This window comes from Macrobrachium rosenbergii, chromosome 45 (assembly GCF_040412425.1).
Source record: "Macrobrachium rosenbergii isolate ZJJX-2024 chromosome 45, ASM4041242v1, whole genome shotgun sequence".
NCBI classification, from domain to species: domain Eukaryota; kingdom Metazoa; phylum Arthropoda; class Malacostraca; order Decapoda; family Palaemonidae; genus Macrobrachium; species Macrobrachium rosenbergii.
This window is the reverse complement of record NC_089785.1, coordinates 19,042,594-19,069,007: the sequence shown is the minus strand read 5'-3', so window position 1 is coordinate 19,069,007 and position 26,414 is coordinate 19,042,594. Positions and strand designations below refer to the sequence as shown.

Here is a 26,414-nt window from a genome sequence, read left to right as displayed (position 1 = left end):
TCCCTTCCCCAATCATGCTCGCCCCCTCACCCCGTCGCTCCCCGCCGCCCCCTACCAGCGAGCTTGGGGGCGGGGGGGAGGAGACCAGTGTGATTCTAATTAGCAGTTAATGGTGAAAATAAACATTAACACGTGATCGGTTTTAATGGACGATCGGGCCAGAGGGGTCTCTCTCTCTCTCTCGCTCTCTCTCTCTCTCTCGGCTTATTTCTTCTATCTTTCTCTCTTGTCATTGTTACTGTCTACGGCTCTCTTGTTCTCTCCTATTTTTCTCTTTTTCTCTTTTTGTAATCACATAAAACCAGTATACCTCTGTTTCCCCAAGCAGTGAATTATATACCTGGTCATGAATTGAGTGTTGTAGGTCGTATCTGTGGTACAGAGAGAGAGAGAGAGAGAGAGAGAGAGAGAGAGAGAGAGAGAGAGAGAGAGAGAGAGGGTCAAAATGCACATCAGCTAAACTGGAGGGCCATCGGATAAGATTCCCTTTTGTTAAAAAAGTGAACGATATAAGACTAACTCTGGGATTCGCAATCTCTATTTATATATACAGTATATATAAATATATAAAGTATATAATTACGAAGGAACCGACACGAGACATTCGGAATATCTCGTGGAGCAGAATTGAAGCAAAAAATAAGAAGAAAATAGCCACCGGGAGAAAAAGATTCGAGAAAAATAAGGCATCGCCACCGCTCGGAGCATCTCGAAACCAACCACTCTCCGGCGATGGTCTTTTGTTTTGATCGCCTTCCGAGGCCTCTCTGCTCTCTCTCTCTCCATCTCTCTCTCTCTCTCTCTCTCTCTCTCTCTCTCTCTCTCTCTCTTTTTCTTTCCGTGGAGGTTATAGGGTCCGTCTGTCTCCGGATCTGACGAAGGAGTAGGAGAGGTTGATAAAAGGGAGGCATAAGAGAGAAGAATTAAAGATGGAAAATGATGGTTTTTAAAGTCGAAGGTTCAACGGCAGTTGCGGTGAATGACTCTAGGCCTAATCATCGACTTTCTTTAATGAACCAGCGGAATAATTCTTTTCTATTAAGTCTTTTATTTTTAGTTTTCTGCAAAAGAAAACTATTGTGCCGATTTTATCTGTCCGTCCGCACTTTCTTCTGTCCGCCCTCAAATCTTAAAAACTACTGAGGCTAGAGGGCTGCAAACTGGTATGTCGATCATCCACCCTCCAATCATCAAACATACCAAATTGCAGTCCTCTAGCCTCAGTAGTTTTTATTTTGTTCAAGGTTAAACTTAGCCATGATCGTGCTTCTGGCAACGACATAGGTTAGGCCACCACCTGGCTGTGGATAAAGTTTCATGGGCTGCGGCTCATGCAGTATTATACCGAGACCACCGAAAGATAGATCTTTTTCGGTAGCCTTGATTATACGCTGTAGTGACTGTTGAAGTCCTGGAGATAAGACGTTCCCTCGGGTTCGATCCTCAAGGGAGCCGGAACGCTTTGGGCATGATTCGTTAGCCTATATCCCATTATGCGTCTGCTGACCTAAACAGGAATGATGTACCTGGTAATTAGTTGGATGTAGTAGGTTTCGATAAGTTGTTAGTGAGCCTAATGTAACTGAAATCCTTATTCCATTGAAAAAGCGTATTTATCATTCACTCCCTATTTAGCAAAGAGCAACTCCATATTGATTCAGTATCAATCAAATACAGTTATGAATAATTTTAATGGAGTAGAAGTGACTCCATATTGAATTACAATACGCTCCATATTTACATCAAACTGATTTAGTATTTGATCTGGCTGGGTTCCATATTGAATTAAATAAAATCCATGTGAATTTTTCTTTTAAAAGGCTCCATATTTAATTATAAGGGCTTCCACATTGAAATAGAAAAATACTGTATATCAATTCAACACGCACAACTTGTTAATATTAAAATGGCTCCTTAGTTGTTTAAACAGGGCTTTATATTGATCTAATACCGTCTCCATACACTTAAAGGCAACTCCATATTGATATGAAAAGGACACCATATTAATCTAACACCTGCCTTCACGATAGCCTTAAGGCAACACCATATTAGCGTAAAAAAAGACCATATTGATTTAACAGCCCTTGCATGTTAATGTACACTCCATATTAAAATAAGAGGGAATCAATACTGATGTTATAACCACTCCATATTAACGTTAAAGTATAGTAGTTTCATATTAAATTTCTAGATAAGATTAGCTTAGTTTTACCAGACCAAGCTGATTAACAGCTCTCCTAGGCTGGCCGAAGGATTACACTTATTTTACGTTAACGTTATTGTGGAAAGAACCACATTATAGAAATTATTTTATCACCAGAAATATTCCTCTTAAATTTCTAGAAATTTAATATAACATATGTTCCATATTATATCATAGGGACTCCATATTGACCCAAAAACAGATTCAGCGTCTATTCCATATCAAACTTAAGACAGCTCCCTATTAAGATGAAAACGGACTCATTATGGAATAAACAACCACTTCAAACTGAACCTGACTTCAACTCCATATTGAAATAATAGGGAGTCCCCCACATCGATCTGATAGCAACAGCACATTAGTCCGATTGTTGGGATTATGTTCCATAAACTCGGCCCCTTTATGTTCATTTATCGCCTTATTCTACTCCTCCTTCTACTTGTATTTCATTCCCTTTTCTTCTTCCGATGTCTCTCAGGCCTTGTTGTGTCCCCAAGGCTGCTCAAACACCCCTACTCCCCCCCTCCCCGCCCCCACACGGACATAAATGCAACGGGAACTAGTGATTAGATTTTGCGAGAGATAGGAATTTTACTTTAGGAGACAAGGGACCTTTTGGGGTTGTGCATTGTTCAGCCTTGGTGGAGGTTTGTGGTCTAGGAACACTTTTGCTTAGTCTGTAACCTTAATTTTTAAAATTTTGTGCACGCAGTTGCCATTCAGGTTTGAGGCTTAATTTGATCATACATTATCTGCATTCAATTAATTCCTCTATTCATAGACTTCTGGTTCTGTCTTACTGTATACAATACACACATGTGCACACATACACACACATATATTATATGTGTGTGTACCATTATGCATGGACCTCATGGTGTGATCAGTAGCATACTTGACTTTCTGGGAAGAAAGGTGGACATGGGCACCTCATTCAAAACCACTGGGTCTCTCTTGGCCTAGGCAGTAGATTGGGTACCTGGTAATTAGTTGACTATGGTAGTTATAACTTATTAAAGAAAATTACACTTATGTAGATATAGCACCAATGTTTAAAGAAGGAAAAATGTTCATTGCAGATCCTGAGGAGAAACTACAGAAACACGCACAAGAGTTTGGAAATGTAATGTTATGTGGGTAAACAGGAACAAGGAAGATGGAACAGTGAATGTTGCTATGGATGTGGAAAATATGAAGCCACTTATTCATGAAGGTATTTTGATGTAAATGTAGTGGATGATGGTAATGTGCTAGAATAGGTGGGACCAAAAGGGATGGAACAGAGTGTTTTGAGATGGTCTGGTCATGTGGAAAGAATGGAGGAGGATGGGTTGTTGAGTGGGAGTTGGGAGGGAGGAGGAGAGGTAGGCTTAGAACGTTGGGTAAATGGAGATAAGAAGGTATTGGAAAGGAGGGTGTCTGATGCTCTGTTGATGAGCCCCTGGTGTAAGTCTAGGAAATGATTAGAAACAGACCTAAACAACAACGTTAGATAAAGAGCATCTGCAACAACAACAACATCTACAACAACAATAGAAATCTACAACGACAACAAAAACAGCAACAACATAAATAAAATCCGAAGAAACAGTCCCTCGAAAAACATTAAAAAACAATTTCCCTTATCGTAAGATTACATATCATCATCTTCTCTCGGCAAAACTTAAGTCTCCTGAAAAGTCGACAACGCAATATGGGATTTATTTCCTTATGAAATATTGGAACAACCAAAGCTACTTAAGGATAAAATGGTTCATAAGGATTTCTGACATTGAGCGTTATTTCAGGTCGTTTCAGACCAATAAAGTCTGGGACGTTATTCCCGGTATTTTATATTCGACGTCAAAATATTAGGAATGCGAAAAGAGAGTAGGAGAAATGATAAATGCCGCGTTTATTCCGAAGCGTGTCAACCGTACTTGAAAAAGCGCCCAATCAAATCCCAGCGGAGCGTCGCGGCTCTGTAACGAATGAGTCTATCGGACCACCGGCGATGTCTTATTAATGAGCGTTGGTATAATGATATCAGAAGTGAAAAATACTTTGTCGTTTATCACAATTAAGATTTACACACATCCGCGAGCGGACTTCGCATCGCGAGGCGAATTAGGTCCTAAGACGCCATAGCATAGAGGCGGAAGACGCCCGTCGAGCGTCACTCAACCTCCTGCGAATAAGCGTTGGGGCAAATTCAAACCTTATTGCTGATTGAATTATGAATGGTAATGGCGTGTATTCGCCCTTTACCGTAATTGCAGAACCGTTACGGTACTTTCGACTCCATCATTTCGCATTCTAAGGCTTTTTGTGTATATACACTTCGTCTCCGTCATTTTTTTTATATGGCTCCGTTACGGTCATTTTCGGTTTTGGCGGGAGATGTTTGTTGGTGGTGGATTTTAGTCGTGTTTCTCGTTCGTCATCCGATACCTAAAGAAGTATATACACATTAACGTAAAGAGAAAACTGAAGTTACAACCAAACAATCACAAATAAGGAACACGCAAACAAGTCAGCTTAAATAAGAGAAGCGAATTGCATCACGATTTCCGTGGTGAGTCTAGCTCAGTTTTTTTTTCCTGAGAATTAGAAACCATACATTTATTTTGCAATAGTTTTCACTCTTTTCTCGGAATTTTCGTGCCTAAGTTTATCCTCTCTTCTTAAACAGTTTGAAAAATGCCTTTGTACTTATGTGTTAAGTGGCAGGAAGCAATTTTATTCCCGTTTTTAGTTTCTGTAAAAGAAAACTATTGTGCCGGCTTGGTCTGTCCGCCCTCAGATCTTAAAAACCACTGAGGCTAGAGGGCTGCAAATTGGTAAGTTGATCATCCACCCTCCAATCATCAAACATACCAAATTGCAGCCTCCTAGCCTCAGTAGTTTTTATCTTATTTAAGGTTAGATTTAGCCATGATCGTGCTTCTGGCAACGATATAGGACAGACCACCACCAGGCCATTGTTAAAGTTTGATGGGCCGCGGCTCATACAACATTATATCGAGACCACCAAAGATGGATCTATTTTCAGTGGCCTTGATTATACGCTGTAGCGGCTGTACAGAAAACTGATAGCCCCGAAGAAACTTCGGCGCATTTTGATTCACTTCTCAACAAAACAACGTAACTTTATCCGCTTTTTTTTAACAGTAGAAACTTGATTCCAGTGTTTTGATTAAGAAAAAAAAAAACATCTTTTCTCCCAAATCACTGAAGGCAAAGAGGCACTTTACGTCCATTTTTACAAAGGAAGACATTGTCACGTTGTCTCAGCTTCCAGTTTTATTTTGGGGGACGTTTATTTTGGCCCTCGTTCGTCTCACTTTACGCTTGGAATTACTTTTATATTATCCCTTTTAAAGTGTCATTATTATTATTATTATTATCATATACTTTCCGCGAACGTAATTTACTAAGATAAATCGCTTTATAATGTAATATATTCATCCATAACGTGATGGTACATTTTATTTGTTGGTATTTAAGTTGGCCTTATGCCAACACGGCCTCGTGTATGCGAGGCATCCCTTGTTGCTTGAATATAACAAACTCTTTGGTCCCATAGAAAATGAATAGAGATGAATTGAATCTGTATATATTTCATTACTTTGCTTAGGATAATTTTCTGGAGAGAAGAAAAGAAATGTATCCAAAAATATATCCTTAGGAATTGGCTCCACTGCTACGTAAAAAGATTTGGGATTCTCCTCCCACTTCTGGTTTTCCTGAAGCGTATAACCTTCCTTTTTAGAGTGGCGTTTAGGTTTATTACGTCTTTCACGAACGAGATCAATTGTAATTCCTTATTTTCCTTTTTCTAATTGTCTGATTTTAATTCAAGCTTGGGTCGTTTGAAAAATCTAAATTAGAAAGAAACATATAAAAGGTGCACCGGTTTCTCGGAGCAATCGAGTTTTCTGTACAGCCGCTACAGCGTATAATTAAGGCCGCCTAAAACGGATTTATCTTCCGGTGGTCTCGGTATAGTGCTGTATGAGCCGCGGCCCATGAAACTTTAACCACGGCCCGGTGGCGGCTATCCTATATCGTTGCCAGAAGCACGATCATGGCTAACTTTAACCTTAAATAGAATAAAAACTACTGAGGCTAGAGGACTGCAATTTGATCTGTTTGATGATTGAATGGTGGATGATCAACATACCAATTTGTAGCCTTCTAGCCTCAGTAGTTTTTAAGATCTGAGGGCGGAAAGAAAAAGTGTGGACAGAAAAAAGTGCGGAAAGAAAAAAAGTGCGGACAGAAAAAAGTGCGGACGGACAGACAAAGCCGGCACAATAGTTTTCTTTTACAGAAAACTAAAAAGAATATTAAGAAATGATGAGTTGTAAGAAAATAAGAAGTCTTGACATAGCTTTAACTGCGCAAAGTTAAATTTAATTATCGTATGTCAGCAAACAAATAATTGTTAAGATTAAATGTAGATTGGTTACTAAGTAAAACAACGGAGAGAATATAATTGACTTTTAACATAATGGAACAGAAGTGAATTTTGAGGAGAGAGAGAGAGAGAGAGAGAGAGAGAGAGAGAGAGAGAGAGAGAGAGAGAGAGAGAGAAATTAAAAGGCGGAAAAGCGGCACTATTGCACAATGACCCCTAACTGGTTTGAGCCCTTTGTGAGAAGTGCGAGACGAAATGGCTCTTTTAAAAAACGACATTTTAAAAGTGAATGACCCTTTTAGACTGTCCCTCGTCCGTTGTGGATAAAGCAAGAGACACCTTAACGAAGGTAATAAGAAAAACAGTAGCAACTTCTTCTTCTTCTTCGTCTGAGAAACCTCGCCTCTCTTTCCCCACACTCCTCTCTCCTCCCCCTTTACAAAATCCTTCAGAAACACAAAGGACTCAATAAAAACGTCTCCTGGAAAACCCACAATGCCCCTCGCCCTTCCTTCCACGAGCCTCTTCTTCCACTACGTCGCAGGATGTGTCCTGTAAAAGGAGGTTGGGAGCTTTTACACGCAGGCTGAAGTGCCCACTCAGCTCTCTCCCTAACGTCGATTTTGGCTCGGCTTTATTTTCTTGCTTATGAATTCCTTCCTCCCGAAGGAAAAGAATGGCATCGTTTCCAGCCCACTTGTGATGACGCATAGCCGTTGTCATTTTAATATCCCGCGTGATATTGGGTCAATTCTACGGTCTAAGGAGCGTTTGTCGAGGCAACTTGTTTGAATACACTGGCGGTTATGGAGGTGTCGACGCGTGGAGCCACCGTCTGAGAGCGGTGCAGTGCAGAGTCTACAGACAAGTCTGGTTATTTGATCGTCACATAGACTTATCTACACGTTACGTTACGCGTCGTTCAATTGCTCATTACGTATCACTCACTGAATGCACATCGTGAATGATGTCCCTCACACATTTTTTATATTTAGGCCCTTGTCATGTGTCAATTGAGGTGTCGTACTTCAGCGCTCTATCGAGGCCAACTTATCCCAGCGTGAACCCGCTTTCGACAGGGTCTATTGTCCGCCCCGTCTTTATGACCAGGGGAGCCAGAATTATGATTGTCGTCTGTTATTATCGTCATTATTGATGCTCCCACGTTTTAGTGGCTTCGTTACTCCACAACACACCTGCACGAATCACGAATTTGCGTGGAGATGAAGCGGACTGAAAGAAAGGAGATAAAAAAAGAAGAAGAAGACCACCAAAGGCGTGGGAAGAAGTTTTGTTTACATTGGCTTTGGCGTTTCAATTCGCGAGTTTTCGGGCTGTTTCTTTCTCTTTCCTCCTCCCCCCTCCTCCTCCTCCTCTTCTTCTTCTTCTTCTTCTTCTTCTTCTTCTTCTTCCTTTTTATCTCGACTCCTTGGAGTTGTTTATAACACTTTTTTGTAAGATTACAAGTCAAACTCTCACTTATAAGGAAAGTCAAACACTTGTGAGATTATAAGATATCAACTAGTGGTTACACACCCACAAGTAAGAAAAATCTGAAGACCTTGAATTCAGTTGAAAATTATATAAAAAAAAGGTCATGAGAACTTATTACAGTCTTTTAGGGAAAAGGTCACAGAGTTCAAGTAATAATGATCAGAAAAATTTGGAACTTTGGAATTTTTTTATTCTTCTTGTTTCCTTCAGGCCTGGGGCAAGAAAAGGCGGCTCATTTTATATGCTTCAACGACTTTTACCACTAATCACATATGTGTCATGCAAAGTGTACTTATGCTTCATGTGTGTAACTAAAGCAGTCTACCAGTATTGCAGTCTACATTTAACTATCATAAATTCTTGATCAAAGAAAATGCTGAGGAACATAATGTTTTACATACCAATAAATATGAAGCAGTTGGAAAATTATTATTATTATTATTATTATTATTATTATTATTATTATTATTATTATTAGGTAAAGTTCAAGTAGTTGGTTATTATTATTATTATGAATTAATGTAACGATACCAGTGCGTCACATTTCTAGACACTCATAGTTGACAAATGACAGTTAGAGCAAGGCAAAGTTCAGGAAGTTGGACAGCTAAGTGGGAAGAGACTGAAGGGAGATGATGGAAAAAAATAAACAGAAAAGCACCCAAGGAAAGAAAGAAGACTGCAAAGAGCTTCTGGGACCATCTGTAGGCGGTGCCACCGTCCCCCCAGGGGAATACTATTAATATAATGATGATAATAATCTATGATAATAAAATCTGAGTGGATTTTGTTTGTTCTCCCCTGGGTGACAGTAGGGGAGATGTGACACAGCCACCGACCTCTGCAAACTGGTTTGTCCACCCCAGGTGTGGGCAGGGTAGATAGGGGATTGGGAGGGTAGGGGAGACAGCAGCACTGTTCTAGCGCATGTAGCACGCGCTAACAAACTCATAATGACAACGTCATCTAAGAGATGAAGATAATATCATGCATTTTGGAACAAAATTCTTGGACACAGATATAGATCTTCGTGAAACTCAGTTGTACATGAACAGTTCAATAATCTGGTGTGGTCATGTAGAGTGAATGGAAGACAATAGGTTGGTGAATAATGCATATAATTCTGAAGTTTTGGAAGGAAGGAGGGGAGGGAGGGAGGTGAGGACACTACTGGTTGATGGGATAGTGTTTGTAGTGGAAGGTTAATGGGATAGTATGTATAGTGGAGGGCTTGACACACTGCTGGTGAGATTTCCTTGAAGGTACACGAACCACCTGGTCCTGTGGAAGTTTAATAGATCGTTTATTCTGCAGATGAAAATTATTGTAACTTGTCTTGTTTTTCTCTGGAGCCACATCCTATTTGTGGTAATAACATACATGTATAAATATATGTATACATACATATATATATATATATATATATATATTATATATATATATATATATATTATACATACATAATGACACATGAGAACATGTTTCACAGACATAAAATTCTGACTCACATCAGGACTGGACCCCGGTCTTTCAAATAAGAGGCCAGGGTGTTACCAATTCACCTGCCCAAGAAAAACCTCAGGTATGGAATACTTAGATTCCAGCTTCTTTTATGACCTGTATGTGTGAAGGTAACACCTTGGCCTCTTATTTGAAGGACTGGGGTTTGGTTCTGGTGTGAGTTAGAAATTTATATGTATATATATATACAGTGTAACCTAGTACTCTGCTACAGATGCCATCTGCTGACCGAAACCAACTGAACTTTCTATTCACCTTGGTGAGCGGGTTTGGGCACACTCCTGCGCAGTAGTATGCGTCGAAGATGGCTGGGGCGACGATCCAATGGTCCCATCCTAGGCTTTTGAAGTTCACCTCCAACTTGTGCTTGCCACACGGACGGGACGAAGTGGTTCCCCCGGGTGGGCCAGCCCCGAAATGAACAGAGTTCGCGTCGTTGCTGAGGGTGTTCTGTTGGGAAACATGGAAGACGCAGGATATTTTAGTGGAAAGCAGGAAAAATCATTATTACTTGTGTTTCCTTTGTAAGAAAATTAATGGCATTTAAGGAAGACAAAGAGTAATAGCTTTTACAATAAAGCAGTCCAGGTAAAGGAGTACAGAACTGTACAGAAAAGAATAGAACAGCAGTACAGAAGTACTTAGGTTCCAGCTTCTTTTATGCTCAGTGTTGGTTTGTTGGTAGTGCCTTTGCCCTTCATTTGAGAGTCCTGGGTTCGATTCCAGAGTGAGTCACAGATTTATTTCAGTTAACTTAAGTTATAGATTTCACCAAATTGAGCAACATATGAGTGAAATTGTTAGGATCAGTATTTAAATTAGAATATTTTTAATTTCAGGTATTAGACATTCAGAATTTACTTAGAACAACAGGTAAGCAAGCAAGTCGATACCATCATCAGTATTAACACATTAACAAAGCATCTGAATCTGCCCTCTAGACCCTTTTTAGGTCTTGTTTGAAGAAAATTAAAGCAAGGCAGTGTTAAAGAAGTTGGACAACTAAGTGGGGAGAGAGGAATGAAGTATGATAAGTAAAAGTAAAAAAATGAAGTAGAGAACGAAAGAGGTTTTATAGTGACTTGAGTAGTCGAACGCCTACAGTACATCACACAAGACTATGCAAAGTAAGTAGGCCTAGAAGATAATACTAGAAGACTATTCAAACAATAGTAGTAGTATAGAAGAGTATGCAAACAATACTACTCAGCCTATAACTAAAAGCCCAGAAAGAAAATGAAGCGCAAAGCCGCGCGAAAAAAATGAAAAGTAAACCCCCCGTATTCGCGTCCTCACGATTCGCGGACTCACGCATTCGCGAGTTTCTCTGTGGAACATATCTACTCATCATTTGCGGAAAATTCGCCCATTCGTGGTATTTTTCACTGAGAAATATCCACTAATTACTGTATTTTCATATAATTTTCATGAATAAATGCACTTTTTGTGATAAAACTGTTAAAATACTCAGGTATAAGCATTTTTACAGGGTTTTTCTTGTGTTTAAACTATGAAAATGGGCAGTTCTAAGTGTTTTTAGAGGGGTTTTAAGTATTCACTGGTTTGAACTATTCCTTCCATTCTTTTTCCTACCTGAGCGGCGGCCATCCAGTCATCGGGCAGCCTTCTGTTTCTTCTTCTCCTCTTGTTTTTTCTCCGCCTCTCCGTCTCGCCCCACTTCACCTTGGAGTAGTTCTCCGGCAGGGGGATCAGGTTGTCGTCCTCTCCGCCCTTCCCGCGCTTCCTGTGGTGCTTCCTCCTGCGTCTCCTGTGGCGTCTGGTGGGCGCTGTCGTCTCGCCGCCCTCGGCCTTCCGTTCAGTTGGGAATGCCTGCGGAGTGGGTTATCAATCAGAAATGTCGTTTTTACCTTCTGCTCCCGCAGGAGTGACTCCAGAGGGCCTTTGGGATCGCCCCTGCGGTTCTCTGGAATCATGAGGTTGTAGCTTCGTGCCCTGTCTCATGCTGGCTGTAACTCACCACAGTCAATTAACCACCAGGTATTTACTGGTTAGTATTACAAAGTCATAATGTATTTTTCAGGCTCCAAGATCGCTTCCCTGCGAAGGATTGCTCCAGGTCTTTCGCTGGTGAGACAAGGTTTGTAATTATTGAATCACAGGAACCATATTATTATTATGGAAAAGGTTTTTTCTTATTAATATTATTCAAAGGAAAATATCCACAATATTATTCAAATATATAAAAATCCATACATATGGCTTTCAAAACACCGCTCTGCTCTCAATACCAGACTGATAGCATTACTTATATCAATTGAAATAGGCCTATATTAAAAAAATAAAATCAGTCTTAATCAGTAAGTCTCTAGTACTAGATTAGCCAAGAGTAGGAGGAGTATTTGTTTCTTTAAGAAGTAAAATAGACACTAATCTCAAAGCCAGCTATGATAAAAAATAAACACGAACGGGACTCATTAAAATGGGGTCACATCAGTCTCACTTTGGGAAGAAGAGGAAGTTCGTTGGTGAGAAGTGGGTGGTGACGGTTACGTTGCCGGTGGGAGGAGGAGGAACTTTCTACTTCTCTCCTTGTTTCTTCTTCCTCCTCCTCCTCCTCTTCCTCTTCCTCTGCCTCCTCCTCTGCAGTGTATCCTTCTACGTCTTCTACTTCTTCTTCTTCTTCATCATCTTCCATCTCTTCGTCATCAAAGGCGCCGAACTCGATGGCTCTCTTGTTACGCTCTAGGGACAGGATAGATGGAAGAAAACGGAAAATGTACATGGGATGAGTACTGTAGGCCTAACTTCATTCCTGTAACTTCAGCTTCAGAGGTTATCGTTAAGTTTTTGCACCAAATAGCCCGCATTTAATTGATCTTGGTGCAAAAATTTAAGTCTCGCTTGCTCGTTAGGGTGACTTCATACGAATGCAACCATTTGCAAGTTAAATTTTGCCACAGATAGTGGCAACTTATTGCGAAATTAGCAGCCAGAAACGTGTGTGTGAGTGTGTATAACGCCATCTTCAGAAATCTGTTGTGGATTAATGGTCTACTTGTTAAGGACAATGGTTTCTTTTTCTGTGATACTGAAACTTATTTTGCCACAGTGAAATTTGCCAAGGTTTCTAACCTGCAACTGAAGTTTGTTTTCGGCTTTTAGTTTGAAATGTTGCAACTACCGAAATATTAAAAAAAAATAGCTGGAGTTTCTTTTCAGTTTTAAACCTTGACATTTGATGTAAGTCTAACCACAGCATATGTGTATGGAGACTGTATCTCTTCATTATTCAGGCAGCTAGCCTGAGGGTTTTAGCTTCTACTTTTAAGTGAATAGGTGATTAGGCAGAATACTGGCAGATATAAATATAAATTTGAAGAAAATGCTACATACATTAATCTTTTCCATTGACTAAATAATTTGATGTCTCTCTCTCTCTCTCTCTCTCTCTCTCTCTCTCTCTCTCTCTCTCTCTCTCTCTCCTCACCCCCACCCAACTCACCTGAAGTCAGAGCAACGCTGTCACCATCATCGTCAGCGCCCCTGGTGTACCTCTTCAGATGAGCCGACCGGGACAAGGAGTGCCCCTGGGTGGCCTTGCTGAGGTTGAGGGCGGCTGCCCCCAGCGCCTGCAGGTCGAGCAAAGTCGGGTCGCTGCTGTAGACGAAGAGGAGAGGAGGTCGCCGGGCCATCTTGTCCGGGGAGCGGGGCACGTAGCGCCCGCGTTTCATCTCCTCCACCCGCACGCCCATCAGCCCCCAGTTGAAACGGCCGTTCTCGGAGTCCTCCACCACCTCTTTGACGGCGCGGGTGAGCTCAATCTCCTTTAGGGGTGAGAGGTGGACAGATAGAGAGATGGGCAGTGTTCAGTAAAGCTTGAAAGAGGTCGCTATTGAACTAGGGTAGAAGGCTAAGTAAGCAGTGAATACGCAAGAGTGAATATGGTGAAGAACAATACATACTAAGACCCAAAAGATAAATATGGAGCGGAAAGTAACCATAATTATGGATTTACTTCTGTTTGGCTCAATATGGAATATGGGCCAAAGGGTCAGTATGGAATGGACACTACAAGTTGAATTTGTCATGATGAGTATTAAAATGTAAGTATGGAAGGAGGGGGTAAATCATCAGTATGGAGGAAGGGTCCAGGGGTTCAACAGAAATATAAAAGAAGTCATTATGGAGTGACAATGAAGGTTGAATATGGAGTGATAGCCTCAGACTCCCATAATTATAGTGTAAAGTCTGAAGAACTAATAGGGAAAAAACCTTAATTTGATAATAATTCTGCAGTTTATGGGTGGCAGAGAATAGCATAAAAATTCTGTTCCTGGTTTAACATACATAGTACATATACTGTTTATAAAGAACTTGAGGTTTTACGTTTAGAAGTGTTTGTGGGTGCATATCCGCAATTCCAGTAATTTTACTATATATTTCTATGCAATTCATTACTCAAACTCACATCAGCTCGCTGTCAATATTGCTAATTTCGTCATATATATATATATATATATATATATATATATATATATATATATATATATATATATATATATATATATATATATATATATATATATATATATATATATCAATATATACACACACACAATCACATGTGGAACAGAAACAAATTTCTGCAGACTCAAGTCAGGTCGAACCTTGTTTGTGTGGTTTGGTTGGCAGCAGTCTACCGTGTTGCCTTCCGATCCAACTCCATATTAACTTCTCGGCTCTCCATATTCACCCTTCAGCCTCCATATCACATTCAAACTTGGACCCTCAGTCCTTCCGTAATGAACAGACAACCCTCCCTCCTTAGTTACATATAAATTCAAAATCTCTTCAGGCTGTCGAAGGAATAAACGCCTATGTTATGGCTGGCATAAGGCCAACACAAACTCAACAATAAGAAACTCTCTTTACCTGCTGGTGGGGACCCAGAGTATGCGTCATGACGGGAGCGGGCTGCCTCGGGTACCTGCTACCGGAGACTTCGGGAAAGAGGTAGACTAATATCCTGGAGGGCCTGAGGCGAGGGGCCAGGCGGCTCTTGCCGGAGCTTCCCCTGAGATGAAGCCACGCCCCTAGGACTTGCTCCCTGGCTACGGCGGATACGTTGTAGAGCAGCATGTCTTCGTCGTCGTCTGGGAAAGAAGAAGAAGAGGAAGGAGTTGGGTTAGTCTTCTGGCGTCAGAAGCTCTCGTCTAAAGATTAGCTTGGGCGCTACGACACGCTAAAATGATTGGGTGCGCAGAGATGCAATTGTTTACAGTTGTCGTTATCTATGCAATTAATCATGTTTGTGAATATTACATTTTCTCTCTCTCTCTCTCTCTCTCTCTCTCTCTCTCTCTCTCTCTCTCTCTCTATATATATATATATATATATATATATATATATATCTGTGTGTGTGTGTGTGTACTTATATGCAATGTGTGTGTTATACTGCTGAGTTTTTTTTTGCAGTAGGCTATGTAACCTACACTAAGCTGGAACAACTTACGCTGGTATAAAATAAAATCCTCTTGTAACTACATCAAATTATAACAGCCTAACAAAATGTTTTTAAAGAATTATTATATACAATGTAACTGCATTATATTTCTTCAAAATATCAGGCTGGCAGAATGAAGTGTCAACACTCCTCTGTTTTACAATGAGAATCCATCATTTAAGTTTATTTTTGGGCGTGCCTCACATTAGCACATTTGGCTCATAAGAAGAGCCCTTTTTTATTGTTACATATAGTATTCATCTTGGGTTACGGAGACTAGGCTACAGTGTCCTAGGTCATATTGAAACCATAGTTTCTCTCCCAATATGCCGTTGTTTCGATAACATGTTTATGAGACCACAGCTCCAAACTCCTACGTGTTTTTTTTTTAATTTCTTCCATTCTATTTGCTCATCGCAAGAAAACCAGAAAATACAACTACGTTCAGTCAAAATTCAAGATTTTCCTGTCCCCCTTACAGTCTGGCGGCTTGGTCTATTAAGTAGAGGAAGAAGAAGAAGAAGTGTTGTTTACTCTGTGTTAAATACTCCCTGATAATGTGTTCTTTTGACGTGGGTGAAAAGTATCGAATTTTACAACTGAGTTTAAGCTCCTACTTTTGTGACAGATAATGTTAGTGTGTGTTAATTAAATTGGGCTGGTTCAAGGTGTATATGAATACAGAAAGGTACAAAACTACAAGTTTATTTTCATGATATCTACGCCGGTTCTGTAGTTTTTGTAGGAGCCAAGGATAGCTTAGGCGTAATGCAATGATCTACTGGAACACAGGTTAGTTCTACTCAAAAAAGTAGAAGCTCATTTACAATAAATCAATTTATTGCAGATGTATTGTAATGTTATGGTAGAACTAAACATACCTCCGCATGGGGTATTACTTTGAAAATCGACTTTTTCTATTGTAGGCTATTTTGGTTGCTTATCAAGAATTTACCGTTATTTTTTATCGGCTGACTGTAATGAACCTGTAATTATCCTCGGAAGTTGTATGCTGGCCATCCTGGAATGCTAACGCGCATGCGCAGTGTTATAGGGGAGCTTTTGTTAAAAAGTGGCGTGTCCTTTGCGTGGGGGACCGGGGGGCAGAGCACCCCAGCTAAGTAACAAGGCCTACTAAGTTAGGTTAGGTAAGGGTATGTATAGTTTTTATAATAGGTTTCCTTAGCCAATCCCTTCTTGAACATATGGCTCCCTGACGACTTACGCATGTGTGGAACCACCCCATAACAACGTGGCAGTCCGTTCTTTCTCCCAGCGATTTCCCCCACCCAAAACCCTGGGTTCCCTAAGGGTTTCCAACCATGTTTGATAGATACGAGGGTAATAATAATTGACTGACAATAAACACCGCCACCTCCTTCATCAGCAACACTAAAAGTACAGGAAAAATCAGTTTCCGTGGTAATAGGCCGTGTGGAGCTGTTGTATAGTTTTACCAAAAACTTTCCGATGAATTTTTTTCATTAATATGTAAACCTCATTGAAATAAGCCGTGGAAATACACCAGAAAATTAATATATATACCATATTTCACTAGGAATGCATCCTGACTTAACCTTAGGCTAACTGGCCTACAGGAGGGTGTTTGGTCCTAGCACTACCTCCAGCCTAACCTTACCCAGAGTCTACAAATCATACAGATATGCAAGAATGTCTTTTGCTGATTTTTATTCGGAATATTTCTCTTAGTAGTAATTAGTGAATATGATGACATAAGAGAAACCTTTTTTAAAATGTTAAGATGGGTGTCTATTCCATTACTAATAAATCAAGAAATTATGTTGCGCGTAATATTAAAATTTAATCATATTGTATTATAGCATCTTAATCTCCATGTGCATGCAATGTATTGTGCTCAATTTTAGGATATTAGGCCTAATCCTAGCCTAGGATTATTATTGTCAGAATTAAATTGGCAGTTGCCAGTTTTATCATAGCTCGGTTTACATGGTCATAGTCTTTATGATTTAGATGGTAAACTGCACTCTGTTAAATTCACTTCTAATGAAGAAGTTAACTTTCCAAGAAATTAAAATCTGCCAACTCCAAAATACCTAAACAAAGCTAACTGAGGGCCTCCAGCAAGCTAGACTAACAGATAGTTAAGCATATGGCTTGGCCCTGAAGTACTCTTATAAAACTACATACTTAATGTAACAAATATTCTTTATTTGAAAGCGATGTTTTAAAGAGCCTTTAGCTTATGGGTCTCAGCTGATGAAACTGCTTAGGCTAGGCCTAAACTAATTAGTATGTAAGTTATGCAGTTTAAGTAGAAAAGATCAGGTTGGCTATCTTAAAGATTCTTTGATGCTGAACATTAGGCCATGGGAATGAATATGGCTTCCCAGGACAGGTTTATTAGAACATGTCGCTCTGGGATGTGTTAGGTTAGGATGGGGTGGTTGGGGTACAATTCATGGTAAAAGGTTCAAGATAAAACTAGTGAAGTGTGTGTGTGGAGCCTTTTACAAGTTTTACTGGTTAGGCTTCTTGCAAACTACTGCCGCAGATATGCTTAGGTATGACTATGCATTTTTAGTGTCTCATTTTGGGGAAATTTTTTGTCAAAGAGAAAAATAGTGGTAAGAGTTTTGTTCCAGGCACGTTTTAAACTTTGAGAATTTAAACCAAGTCTCTAAGCCTTCTGTTTACTGTGTGTATAGTAGATTCCTCATGCTTCTCCTTATTTTTTTTCCTTTCCAAGATTATAAAATTTAATTTTAAATTTTCTGTTCTATGCTATGTTTACACCGGGTTAACATTCATTTCTCAAGTAGAGGGGAAGCAAATGGGTAAAGTGTCTTCCTCTGTTCATGTTAATGAAATAGTGATTGTATAGACTCTCAGAAGTTTTATTATTGGTAATTGTATAACTTTTATGCAGCAAACCAAGAGGGGAATTAATATGCTCAGCTAGTTTCCACTAAATAGGCTACTCATACTGGTGTGTGTAAAAGAGACAAAATAAGCAGATTAAATAAAAATGCAAGTTAAAAGAACTAAACATATTTGACTCTCTGTTAATATGACCGCTGTTTTTTTGAGAAAATAAATGAATGATTGACTTGACAGTTAGTTGACTTTGTGGCCTGTAGCTAGATAGGAAAAAGGGGTGGGCTAACGAGTCATCCTCGCAGTGTTACTAGAAAATCAGCAGGTTGAACTTAATTTAGCTTTTCATTTTAAGGGGATGGCTCCACAGGTTGCTAGTCACAAGTCTTTTGGGATGAGTTTGTTTGCCCTATACCTTTCAGCACTTTGGCTGCAATCCACCACAGTTGACCAACTATCAAATACATAATTCAGGTTTAAGGTCAACAGAAGTACAATGATGCTGATGGTTCAGAGCAGACAAATCAATTTGCTTTACTCATAAATCTAAACCAGTCTCTCTTATCTGCTAAGGAGAGTGTCACAAAAACACTGGGTTATGAATGAGAAAACAAAACTGGTTATAGGAATAGGAACAAAATTCTGTAAAAATCAAGAGAAAATGTAAATATTTATTATTCTTTTCATTTTCTGCGATATCATGTTTAAAGACTGTGCGTGTCCAAGCGGGGTTATAGATATCAGATTTTAGTGGGCCATGTGTCTTGGATATCAGGTTACGGGCTAGTCTCAGATACGTATACGTACCAGACTTCCACACGTTTACTTGATAATTCTGGTTCCAGAAACTTGTAAATCAAAGAACTGGTATTTTGGGACACACGAATCTGTCCGAGACATGCTAGAAATATGCCGTATTCTGTAGGTTGAAAATAAGCGCAGTTCTCTCGTGATATCCAGAGTGGAAAACGGGGGTTTGTAGAGGGGAGGGGGCGTCTGGGACTGAATTCCCTAGATTAAGCTGTTTATTTTGAGGTATAAATATACGTTATGATGTTAGATTATTTATATTTACATCGTTGGAAAATACCAGAAGGGATTAGAATGAGACTTAGAGAAATAGAGAATTTCCTCCGTAGCAGGGTATTGCCGTCAGTGCGCCTCATTCGGTGCACTGTAGGCATTACTTAAGGTTTTTTGCAGTGTCCCTTCGGCCCCTAGCTGCAACTCCTTTCATTTCTTTTACCGTACCTCCATTCATATTCTCTTTCTTCCATCGTACTTTCCACCCTCTCCCAACAGTTGTTTCATAGTACAACTGCGAGGTTTTCCTCCTGTTACACCTTTCAAACCTTTCACTCTCAGTTTTCCTTTCAGCACTGAATGACCTCATAGATCCCAGCGCTCGGCCTTTGGCCAAAACTCTATATTCCATTCCATTCCATTAAGGATTAGAATGAGACACAGAGAAATTGAGAATGGGTCTGTTTGTCAGTGCAGTGTCTTACGAGAACAAGCAAGCAAATAAATTCGTGCCACGACGGTCGAATTGCGTGCACGCTTTCATTGGCGGGGATAATTTTCGGCGGCCAATCTCGTCTGCCCGGAGCAAGGTAGTGGTCGCACCTGTTGGCTGACGCTGTCGGTCTGCCATTTAACTTCGGAAACAATTGAAAGTTCGACATTGTTATTTTTTCCGTACTTTATTTATTTCGTTATTTTTTATTTTCCCGTTTTCTTTCGGGCGTTTCATTTCTTTTAGCTTTGTTGTTTATGCTGCTAGACTGTTATTGTGGGGATGGTTTTGGTTAAAGAAAATGGATGATACAAGCGTGTGTTCGAACACTTAAACAATAGATAAAAACTTATCGTAATGGTTTGTGAATCTTCATTGTTTATAAATGTATAATTTTTAGTTATTTCTTCTTTTTATATTGTTTTTCTTTCCTTGAATATTCCTTTTTTCATACGATGTTCTTTAGTGCTTCCGTTGATCCTAGCGGTTTAGTTATGTACATGGTAGGTAGTTAGTCGACTGTAGTGGGTCATAGCCAGGCATAGAGGGATGTAAGGTTGCACTACATATGTTATCACCCTTTAGCTTCTTTAAATTTTTTTGTGTATTTGTCGTTCTGTAGAACCTATTCTATACAAAACACGAAGCTGTACTCTACTGAAAACCCTTTCTGAGAGAGAGAGAGAGAGAGAGAGAGAGAGAGAGAGAGAGAGAGAGAGAGAGAGAGAGAGAGAGAATCACCTGACCACAGGTCTTAATTTAATAGTCACGAATAACATTCGTGCTCCCCTGGGGGGCCATGAGGTGAAATTCCGGGTAATGGGAGATGGTTGTTAAGTATCCAATCTTTGATGGGAGGTGAGGCAGGTCAACAGAATGGGTCAGGGAGAAGGTCAGAGGTCAGGAAAGGTCTCTGCCTTTTATTGTAGAATGAATGGTTGGTGGGATAGCATTTTATTAATAATGAGCCTGTTGGCGTGCGCTACGTGCGCTGGAACCCGGCATTGCTATCTCCCCTATCCTCCTGATCCTCTACCTACCCCGCCCCCACCCAGTTCGGACAAACAGGTTTGCAGGGGGTGGGTGGATGTCTCCTCTACCCTTCCGATCCCCTACCTACCCGCCCCCACCCAGGGCGGACAAACAGGTTTGCAGGAGGAGGATGGATGTCTCCCCTACCCTCCTGTTGCCCTCTTACCCTGCTTCCACCCGGGGTGGACAAATAGATTTGCAGGAGGAGGGTGGATGTCTCCCCTACCCTCCCGTTCCCCTACCTACCCCGCCTCCACCCGGGGTGGACAAACCAGTTTGCAGGGGGCGGGTGGCTGTGTCATGTCTTCCCTACTGTCACCCAGGGGAAGACAAACAAGATCTGCTCGGATCTTATTATTGTAGATAGATAACATACCGCTATTATTAATCCCCTACTGATAAAGAGTAAAGTTTCTCTAGTTTAATCATCTTTGTCTGTTTGTCTGTCAGCGTGTCTTGTCAAGCATACCTTTTCACACAGCTAAACCCCCATAATGAAAGTTTTCCCTTGAGGGGTATTGCCATCAGTGCGCTTCATGAGGCACACTGTAGGCATGACTTAAGGTTCTCTGCAGCATCCCCTTCTGCCCCCAGCTGCAACCCCTTTCATTCCTTTTATCGTACCACCATTCATATTATCTTTCTTCCATCTTGCTATCCACCCTCTCTAACAATTATTTCACAGTGCAACTGCTTTGAGGTTTTCCTCCGGTTACACCTTTCAAACCTTTCTACTCTCAATTTCCCTTTCCAGCGCTGAATGACTTCATAGGTCCCAGCGCTTGGCCTTTGGCCTAAATTCTATATTCTTCTTCTTCTTCTAATCATGACGTTCATTTAGATATGTCAGGAATTGTGTCGCTAGAAAAATAGTGATGAAAACCAAAAAACCAAACTGTTTTTGGATAACCAGAAAAAAGGTTTAGTAGGAATTCCTTAAGAGCAGATAAACAAAGGTCTCGTATTCCTCGAGTGTTCAAAAAATAGATGTTAAAAGTAAATTCTTATAGTAAACAAAAAAGAGGTTTGGATTAATTGTAGATTTTTTTTTTTAATTTCAGAAGAAAAATCGAAAAGAGCAGGTTTTGCTTTACCAGTCTTTGCAATAGAGATTAAAAAGCAAATATCTTTTATAAAAAAATTAAAGAAAAAGGCCATTGGTTAAATGTTATTCTTTCATTTTAGAAGAAAAACCCGAAAAAAGATTTAAAAATTGGTCAGAAAAAATCCTGAACTTTGAGGGTAAAATAAAACTGACTTCTGAAGTTGTTCTCTCATCAATCTCACTGGATCAGGAGATCAGTAGCGAGTTATTTCACAACTCTTGTAGTGAATGATTGATTATAACGCTTGATGAAACTGTGTCGTGACATTTGAGTGTGTCCTTTGAAGACTGTCTCTTGGCTTTCGTCAGTCAGTTTGATCAAGGTGCCAATCGGTGGCCGAGTGGGTAGCGTCTAAGGTTCTGAAAATAGTATTTGTTGGTTGATTTCTTCTCTCTGGATTTGAGGAAGCTGCTGTGAACTCGATGGGTTAGATTTCGTATTTTCAGGACAGGGCCGTGAAGTTTGCAGTCTCATTCCTTGTGTTTATGTTAAGTTCTGAAGTAATTTCATATATTTTTATACATATATACATATACACACACACACACACATATATATATATATACATATATATATATATATATATATATATATATATATATATATATATATATATATATATATATATATATATATATATCAGTCATCTCTTCATTTTTATCACTTCACTGTTTACAATCCCAAGTGCTACCCACAGCAGTTGAGTAACTAATGAGTACATAATTTACGGCTAACGTCAGTATTAGAATCCTAGGTTTTTAAGGAAAGGGCCCAGATCGTTCTTTCCTCGTTTTGTATCAAACGTGAGTCGCCTTGCTTGTGTGCATAGCACTCTATCACTATCACCACTGAGCCCAAAGAGAGAGAGAGAGAGAGAGAGAGAGAGAGAGAGAGAGAGAGAGAGACCGAGAAACTGTGTGTGTGTTTGAGAGAGAGAGAGAGAGAGAGAGAGAGAGAGAGAGTGAGAGTGTGTGTATTTGAGAGAGTGAGAGAATGTGTGTGTGTGTTTGAGAGAGAGAGAGAGAGAGAGAGAGAGAGAGAGTGTGAGTGTGTGTAGTGTGTGTGTGTGTGTGTGTGTGTGTGTGTGTGTGTATGAGAGAGCGAGAGAGAGAGAGAAAGGCCCCAACCCAGAGCGAAACACCGTAATACTTGATGAATTCCTTTTATTAACGTGTCTGATGAGAACTGAAAGAGTGATCACGAGATTAATCTCCACGAGATCGGTCTTCTCTTATCCCTCTGTCAGAGATTGGGTTCTCGTTGCTGCAATCCCTCCACCTGATTAGGTCTTATCGAGAGAGAGAGAGAGAGAGAGAGAGAGAGAGAGAAAAGGAAATTAGAAGTGGATGGTTGGGTCTGTGTGCGTTTATGTGGTAAAGGGTTTGGAAATATAATAATAATAATAATAATAATAATAATAATAATAATAATAATAATAATAATAATCCAAGTGGATCTTGTTGGCCCTCCCCGGTTGACAGTAGGGGAGACATGACACAGCCACCCACCCCTTGCAAACTAGTTTGTCCCCCCTAGGTGGGGGCAGGGAAGGTAGGGGAACGGAAAAGTAAGCGAGACATCCACCCTCCTCCTGCAAACCTGTTTGTCTGCCCCGGGTGGGGGCAGGGTAGGTAGGGTATCAGGAGGGTAGGGGAGACAGCAGCCCCGGGTTCCAGCGCGCATAACGTTCGCCAACAAGCTCGTAATAATAATAATAATAATAATAATAATAATAATAATAATATTAATATTACCTATTCCTATCATCTAAATTGTGGATTCTGTGTGAAAAACAGTGTAACCTCTTTTTCACAGAAGCCAATGTGCTTGCCCCCTTACGAACACTGTCATTCACCCTATCTTGCAAGCAGCCTTCTAGAGGGGTTGAGAACCCTCCTTTCTGAGGTTGCTAGTTCTTACCTCTTTCCTATCTCTTAATACTTCTTCTCCTCTTTTCAATGTGCCTTTCTAGAGGGTTGGCGTGAGGTTGTAATTTCAAGTGCCCGATATGTAATTTATTGCGTAAGCCAAGAGGCCCAGTGGATGCTAACTTTGAAATTGATCCCAGGATCATGGTAGTGAACCTGCCAGTGATTATATATATATATATATATATATATATATATATATATATATATATATATATATATATATATATATATGTGTGTGTGTGTGTGTGTGTGTATATATGTATGTATGTATGTATTTGTACGTGTATGTATATTCATATTTGTATATGAGAGTATAATCTTGTTAGAATTTGAAGAGCAAATCCAATTTACATTTGAATTTACTTTTTAACACTCCAAAACACGCGAAGTACCATTTTGTCAAAGTTTTCACCCGGCAACACTTGAGACAATTTCAATTTCCTGTCATTGTTTTGAGCCGAGTTGATTGGGCAAGGAATTTCATCTCGCAGAAACGAAACAAATTGCTTTGCAAATTCATCTCTACGTCAGGAGTGCATAAAGATGACTATTTCAACTACCTGTCAGAAAAGATTTTGAACCACGCCCTCCCCCCTTTTAATTTTTTTTTTTGCCTGATGGGAGAAGGAAAAACAGATCTTATTTTCCTGAAGCTTAGAGTCCATTTTACATCATCCTTACCTGTGGTCAGGTGAAGGTTGATCCTCTGATGAGAATACATTGCCGCGAGGCGTTCATGAACAGAACATTCGGATCTCTCCACGCAAGGTGGGTATCTTTACCCCCTTCCGTTTTTGTGAATGTTTTTTTTCTTGCATTTTCATTGACGGAGTATCTTGAAAATTTATAGAGTTATTGGCTGCAGCTCAAAGACTAGTCCCGCAAATTTTGGTATCGATGCGATCTTTGTATGCGTTTGTTTAGTTGATTTGATATATATATATATATATATATATATATATATATATATATATATATATATATGTGTGTATGTGTGTGTGTATGTTAAAGGGTTGCCTAGAACCTCGAGTCCTAACTAGCTGTAAATTTTGTAACTATTGGCCAGTGATCAAGGATTAAGCCCCAGATTTTGGTGGCATTTGGTACATTTGTTTTTTATTACTAAAAAATTTACAGATGTGATTTCGTGAAATTTTGTTCAAAGGCTGGTCGTGTATGAAAGGCCGATCTTCTTATTTTACTGTTTGTTTATTATCTTCATCGTACCTGTCCGAATACTTATTAGAAATGAAAAGAAATTTTTAACGTTAGAAGAATCCCCTAAACTTATCGATATATTTACGCAATAGTATTTTGGCTTTTGATGTAAATTTGTTAGCAAGACTGATTGAAACGAGTTGAAGGATAATCCACAGCTGGTAAGGTTTTTGGAGGGCTGTGAATTTGTTGCTTATCATTACTCTTTGTAAAATTGGAAGACAGTATCATTTTCACTTGTGACTCTGTGTCAACAAAATATCTCGAGAATGGGTTAACGGAATTTGTCGGGATTTGGTGAAATCATTCGTTGGCTGATCTGCTTCAGACGAACAACTTTCGGTTATTAACAATGAAGGTTTGGTGGTAGTTTGCTAATAAAATAATCTTACCCAGTACAAATATAAGGTGTTTGGATGAGGTCATTGTTTTATACAAGGCTTGTATGTAAATGTTACAAATTCGATGATGTTATTACATATTAGATGACTAATTGCTTGGGATTTTAACCTTAAATAGTGAAAAGGCAAAATGTGTTACGATTCTGAGCTACCCATAAATAGGTAGGCTAGAGCAAAACGGAACTTGCAGGTTTGTGAAGCTAGACAGCCTAGCTGATATTTCCGGCCATTCTCTAACGACAGCCTTTGGATATAACAGAAAACGGGAGCAATATTCTGTGTCATTCAAGGTCAGTAGTGGTCAAGGTCAGACTTCATACTTGTACCAAGTTTTCGTTGGAAGTCTACTTGAGAAATAGTCACGTGACTCACACCCAGAATCCCCGTTTATCCCAAAATGGAAGCCTTTGTAACCAAGACCAGAGCCTCACAGAAGGTGTAATTTACAGGGACGAGGGGCTTCTACTACCTGTGTGAAGGTGGTGGGTGGTAGATCTGTGGCTGGTGGGGGTGAGTATATTCGTGCAGAGATGCTATAGTTGCCAGATGTCGCTGGGTGGAAACGGAGAAGGGGAGAAGAGCGCTTTCGGGTGGGTGGGTGTGTGGGCATCTGATACTCGGATTGCACCCGTACGAAATTGGAAGCCAGGGAAACCCGGGTGAAATTAGATGCGAATCGCGTAAAAGAGAATTTGTGGTTAAGTGTTTTTATTATTATTTGTTATTTATCGTTTATTTTCGAAGAACTTGGGATGCGAAACGATTCAGTGATTTGTTCACGAATGTTTATATCTGACTTTCTCTTATATTACCGTAGACTTTGCTTGAGTAGTTGGTAGAATGAAAATGCGCAGAAGGTTATATGTAAGCAAGGAATGATTTTTGATATTTGTATGAGAATCCAAGGCTATGTACTTGTCATATTGGGTAAAGAATGTTCCGCTGATTAGTTCGATAAAAGTTTTAACTTTTTTCTTCCTTTAGATATTGAATATATAAAAAAAAATTACGTTTTAACCATTTTCATAAAATTTGAAAGCGTCTTAGGCCATTTTATGTTTTGGTGTAGCATTCATTATTAATTTTTTTATATAAAATATATAATAGTCTCAATAAATTTTCAGTTGACAGTAAGAATAAATGACCACTTCTTTACCTCTGCTGCCAAGTGTGGAATTCGCTCTCTGCTTCTGTTTTCCACTCTCATTTTATTTCCATTTTCACCTGATTGTGTTCGAGGTGGGCTCCATGTTTTAGGACCAGGACCTGCCAT

The 26,414-nt window shown here is 39.7% G+C and overlaps 2 protein-coding genes across 3 annotated transcripts in view; one reads left to right on the top strand and one right to left on the bottom strand.

Annotated features, from left to right (window-relative positions):
• Positions 1 to 26,414, bottom strand: part of LOC136829741 (growth/differentiation factor 10-like) — a 296,934-nt gene that overhangs the window by 5,841 nt on the left and 264,679 nt on the right. For both annotated transcript variants that reach the window (XM_067088561.1, XM_067088560.1), the window contains exons 2-6: positions 14,511 to 14,731; positions 13,081 to 13,402; positions 12,079 to 12,320; positions 11,211 to 11,447; positions 9,873 to 10,067 (exon numbers count right to left, since the gene is read on the bottom strand). In XM_067088561.1, coding sequence (XP_066944662.1) covers positions 9,873 to 10,067; positions 11,211 to 11,447; positions 12,079 to 12,320; positions 13,081 to 13,402; positions 14,511 to 14,731 — 1,217 coding nt within the window. The remainder of the gene's footprint in view (positions 1 to 9,872; positions 10,068 to 11,210; positions 11,448 to 12,078; positions 12,321 to 13,080; positions 13,403 to 14,510; positions 14,732 to 26,414) is intronic.
• LOC136829740 (tRNA (32-2'-O)-methyltransferase regulator THADA-like) overlaps positions 15,610 to 26,414 on the top strand; it is a 305,236-nt gene continuing 294,431 nt past the window's right edge. The window contains exon 1 of the mRNA XM_067088559.1: positions 15,610 to 15,873. The gene's annotated coding sequence lies outside the window, so the exon portion shown is untranslated. The remainder of the gene's footprint in view (positions 15,874 to 26,414) is intronic.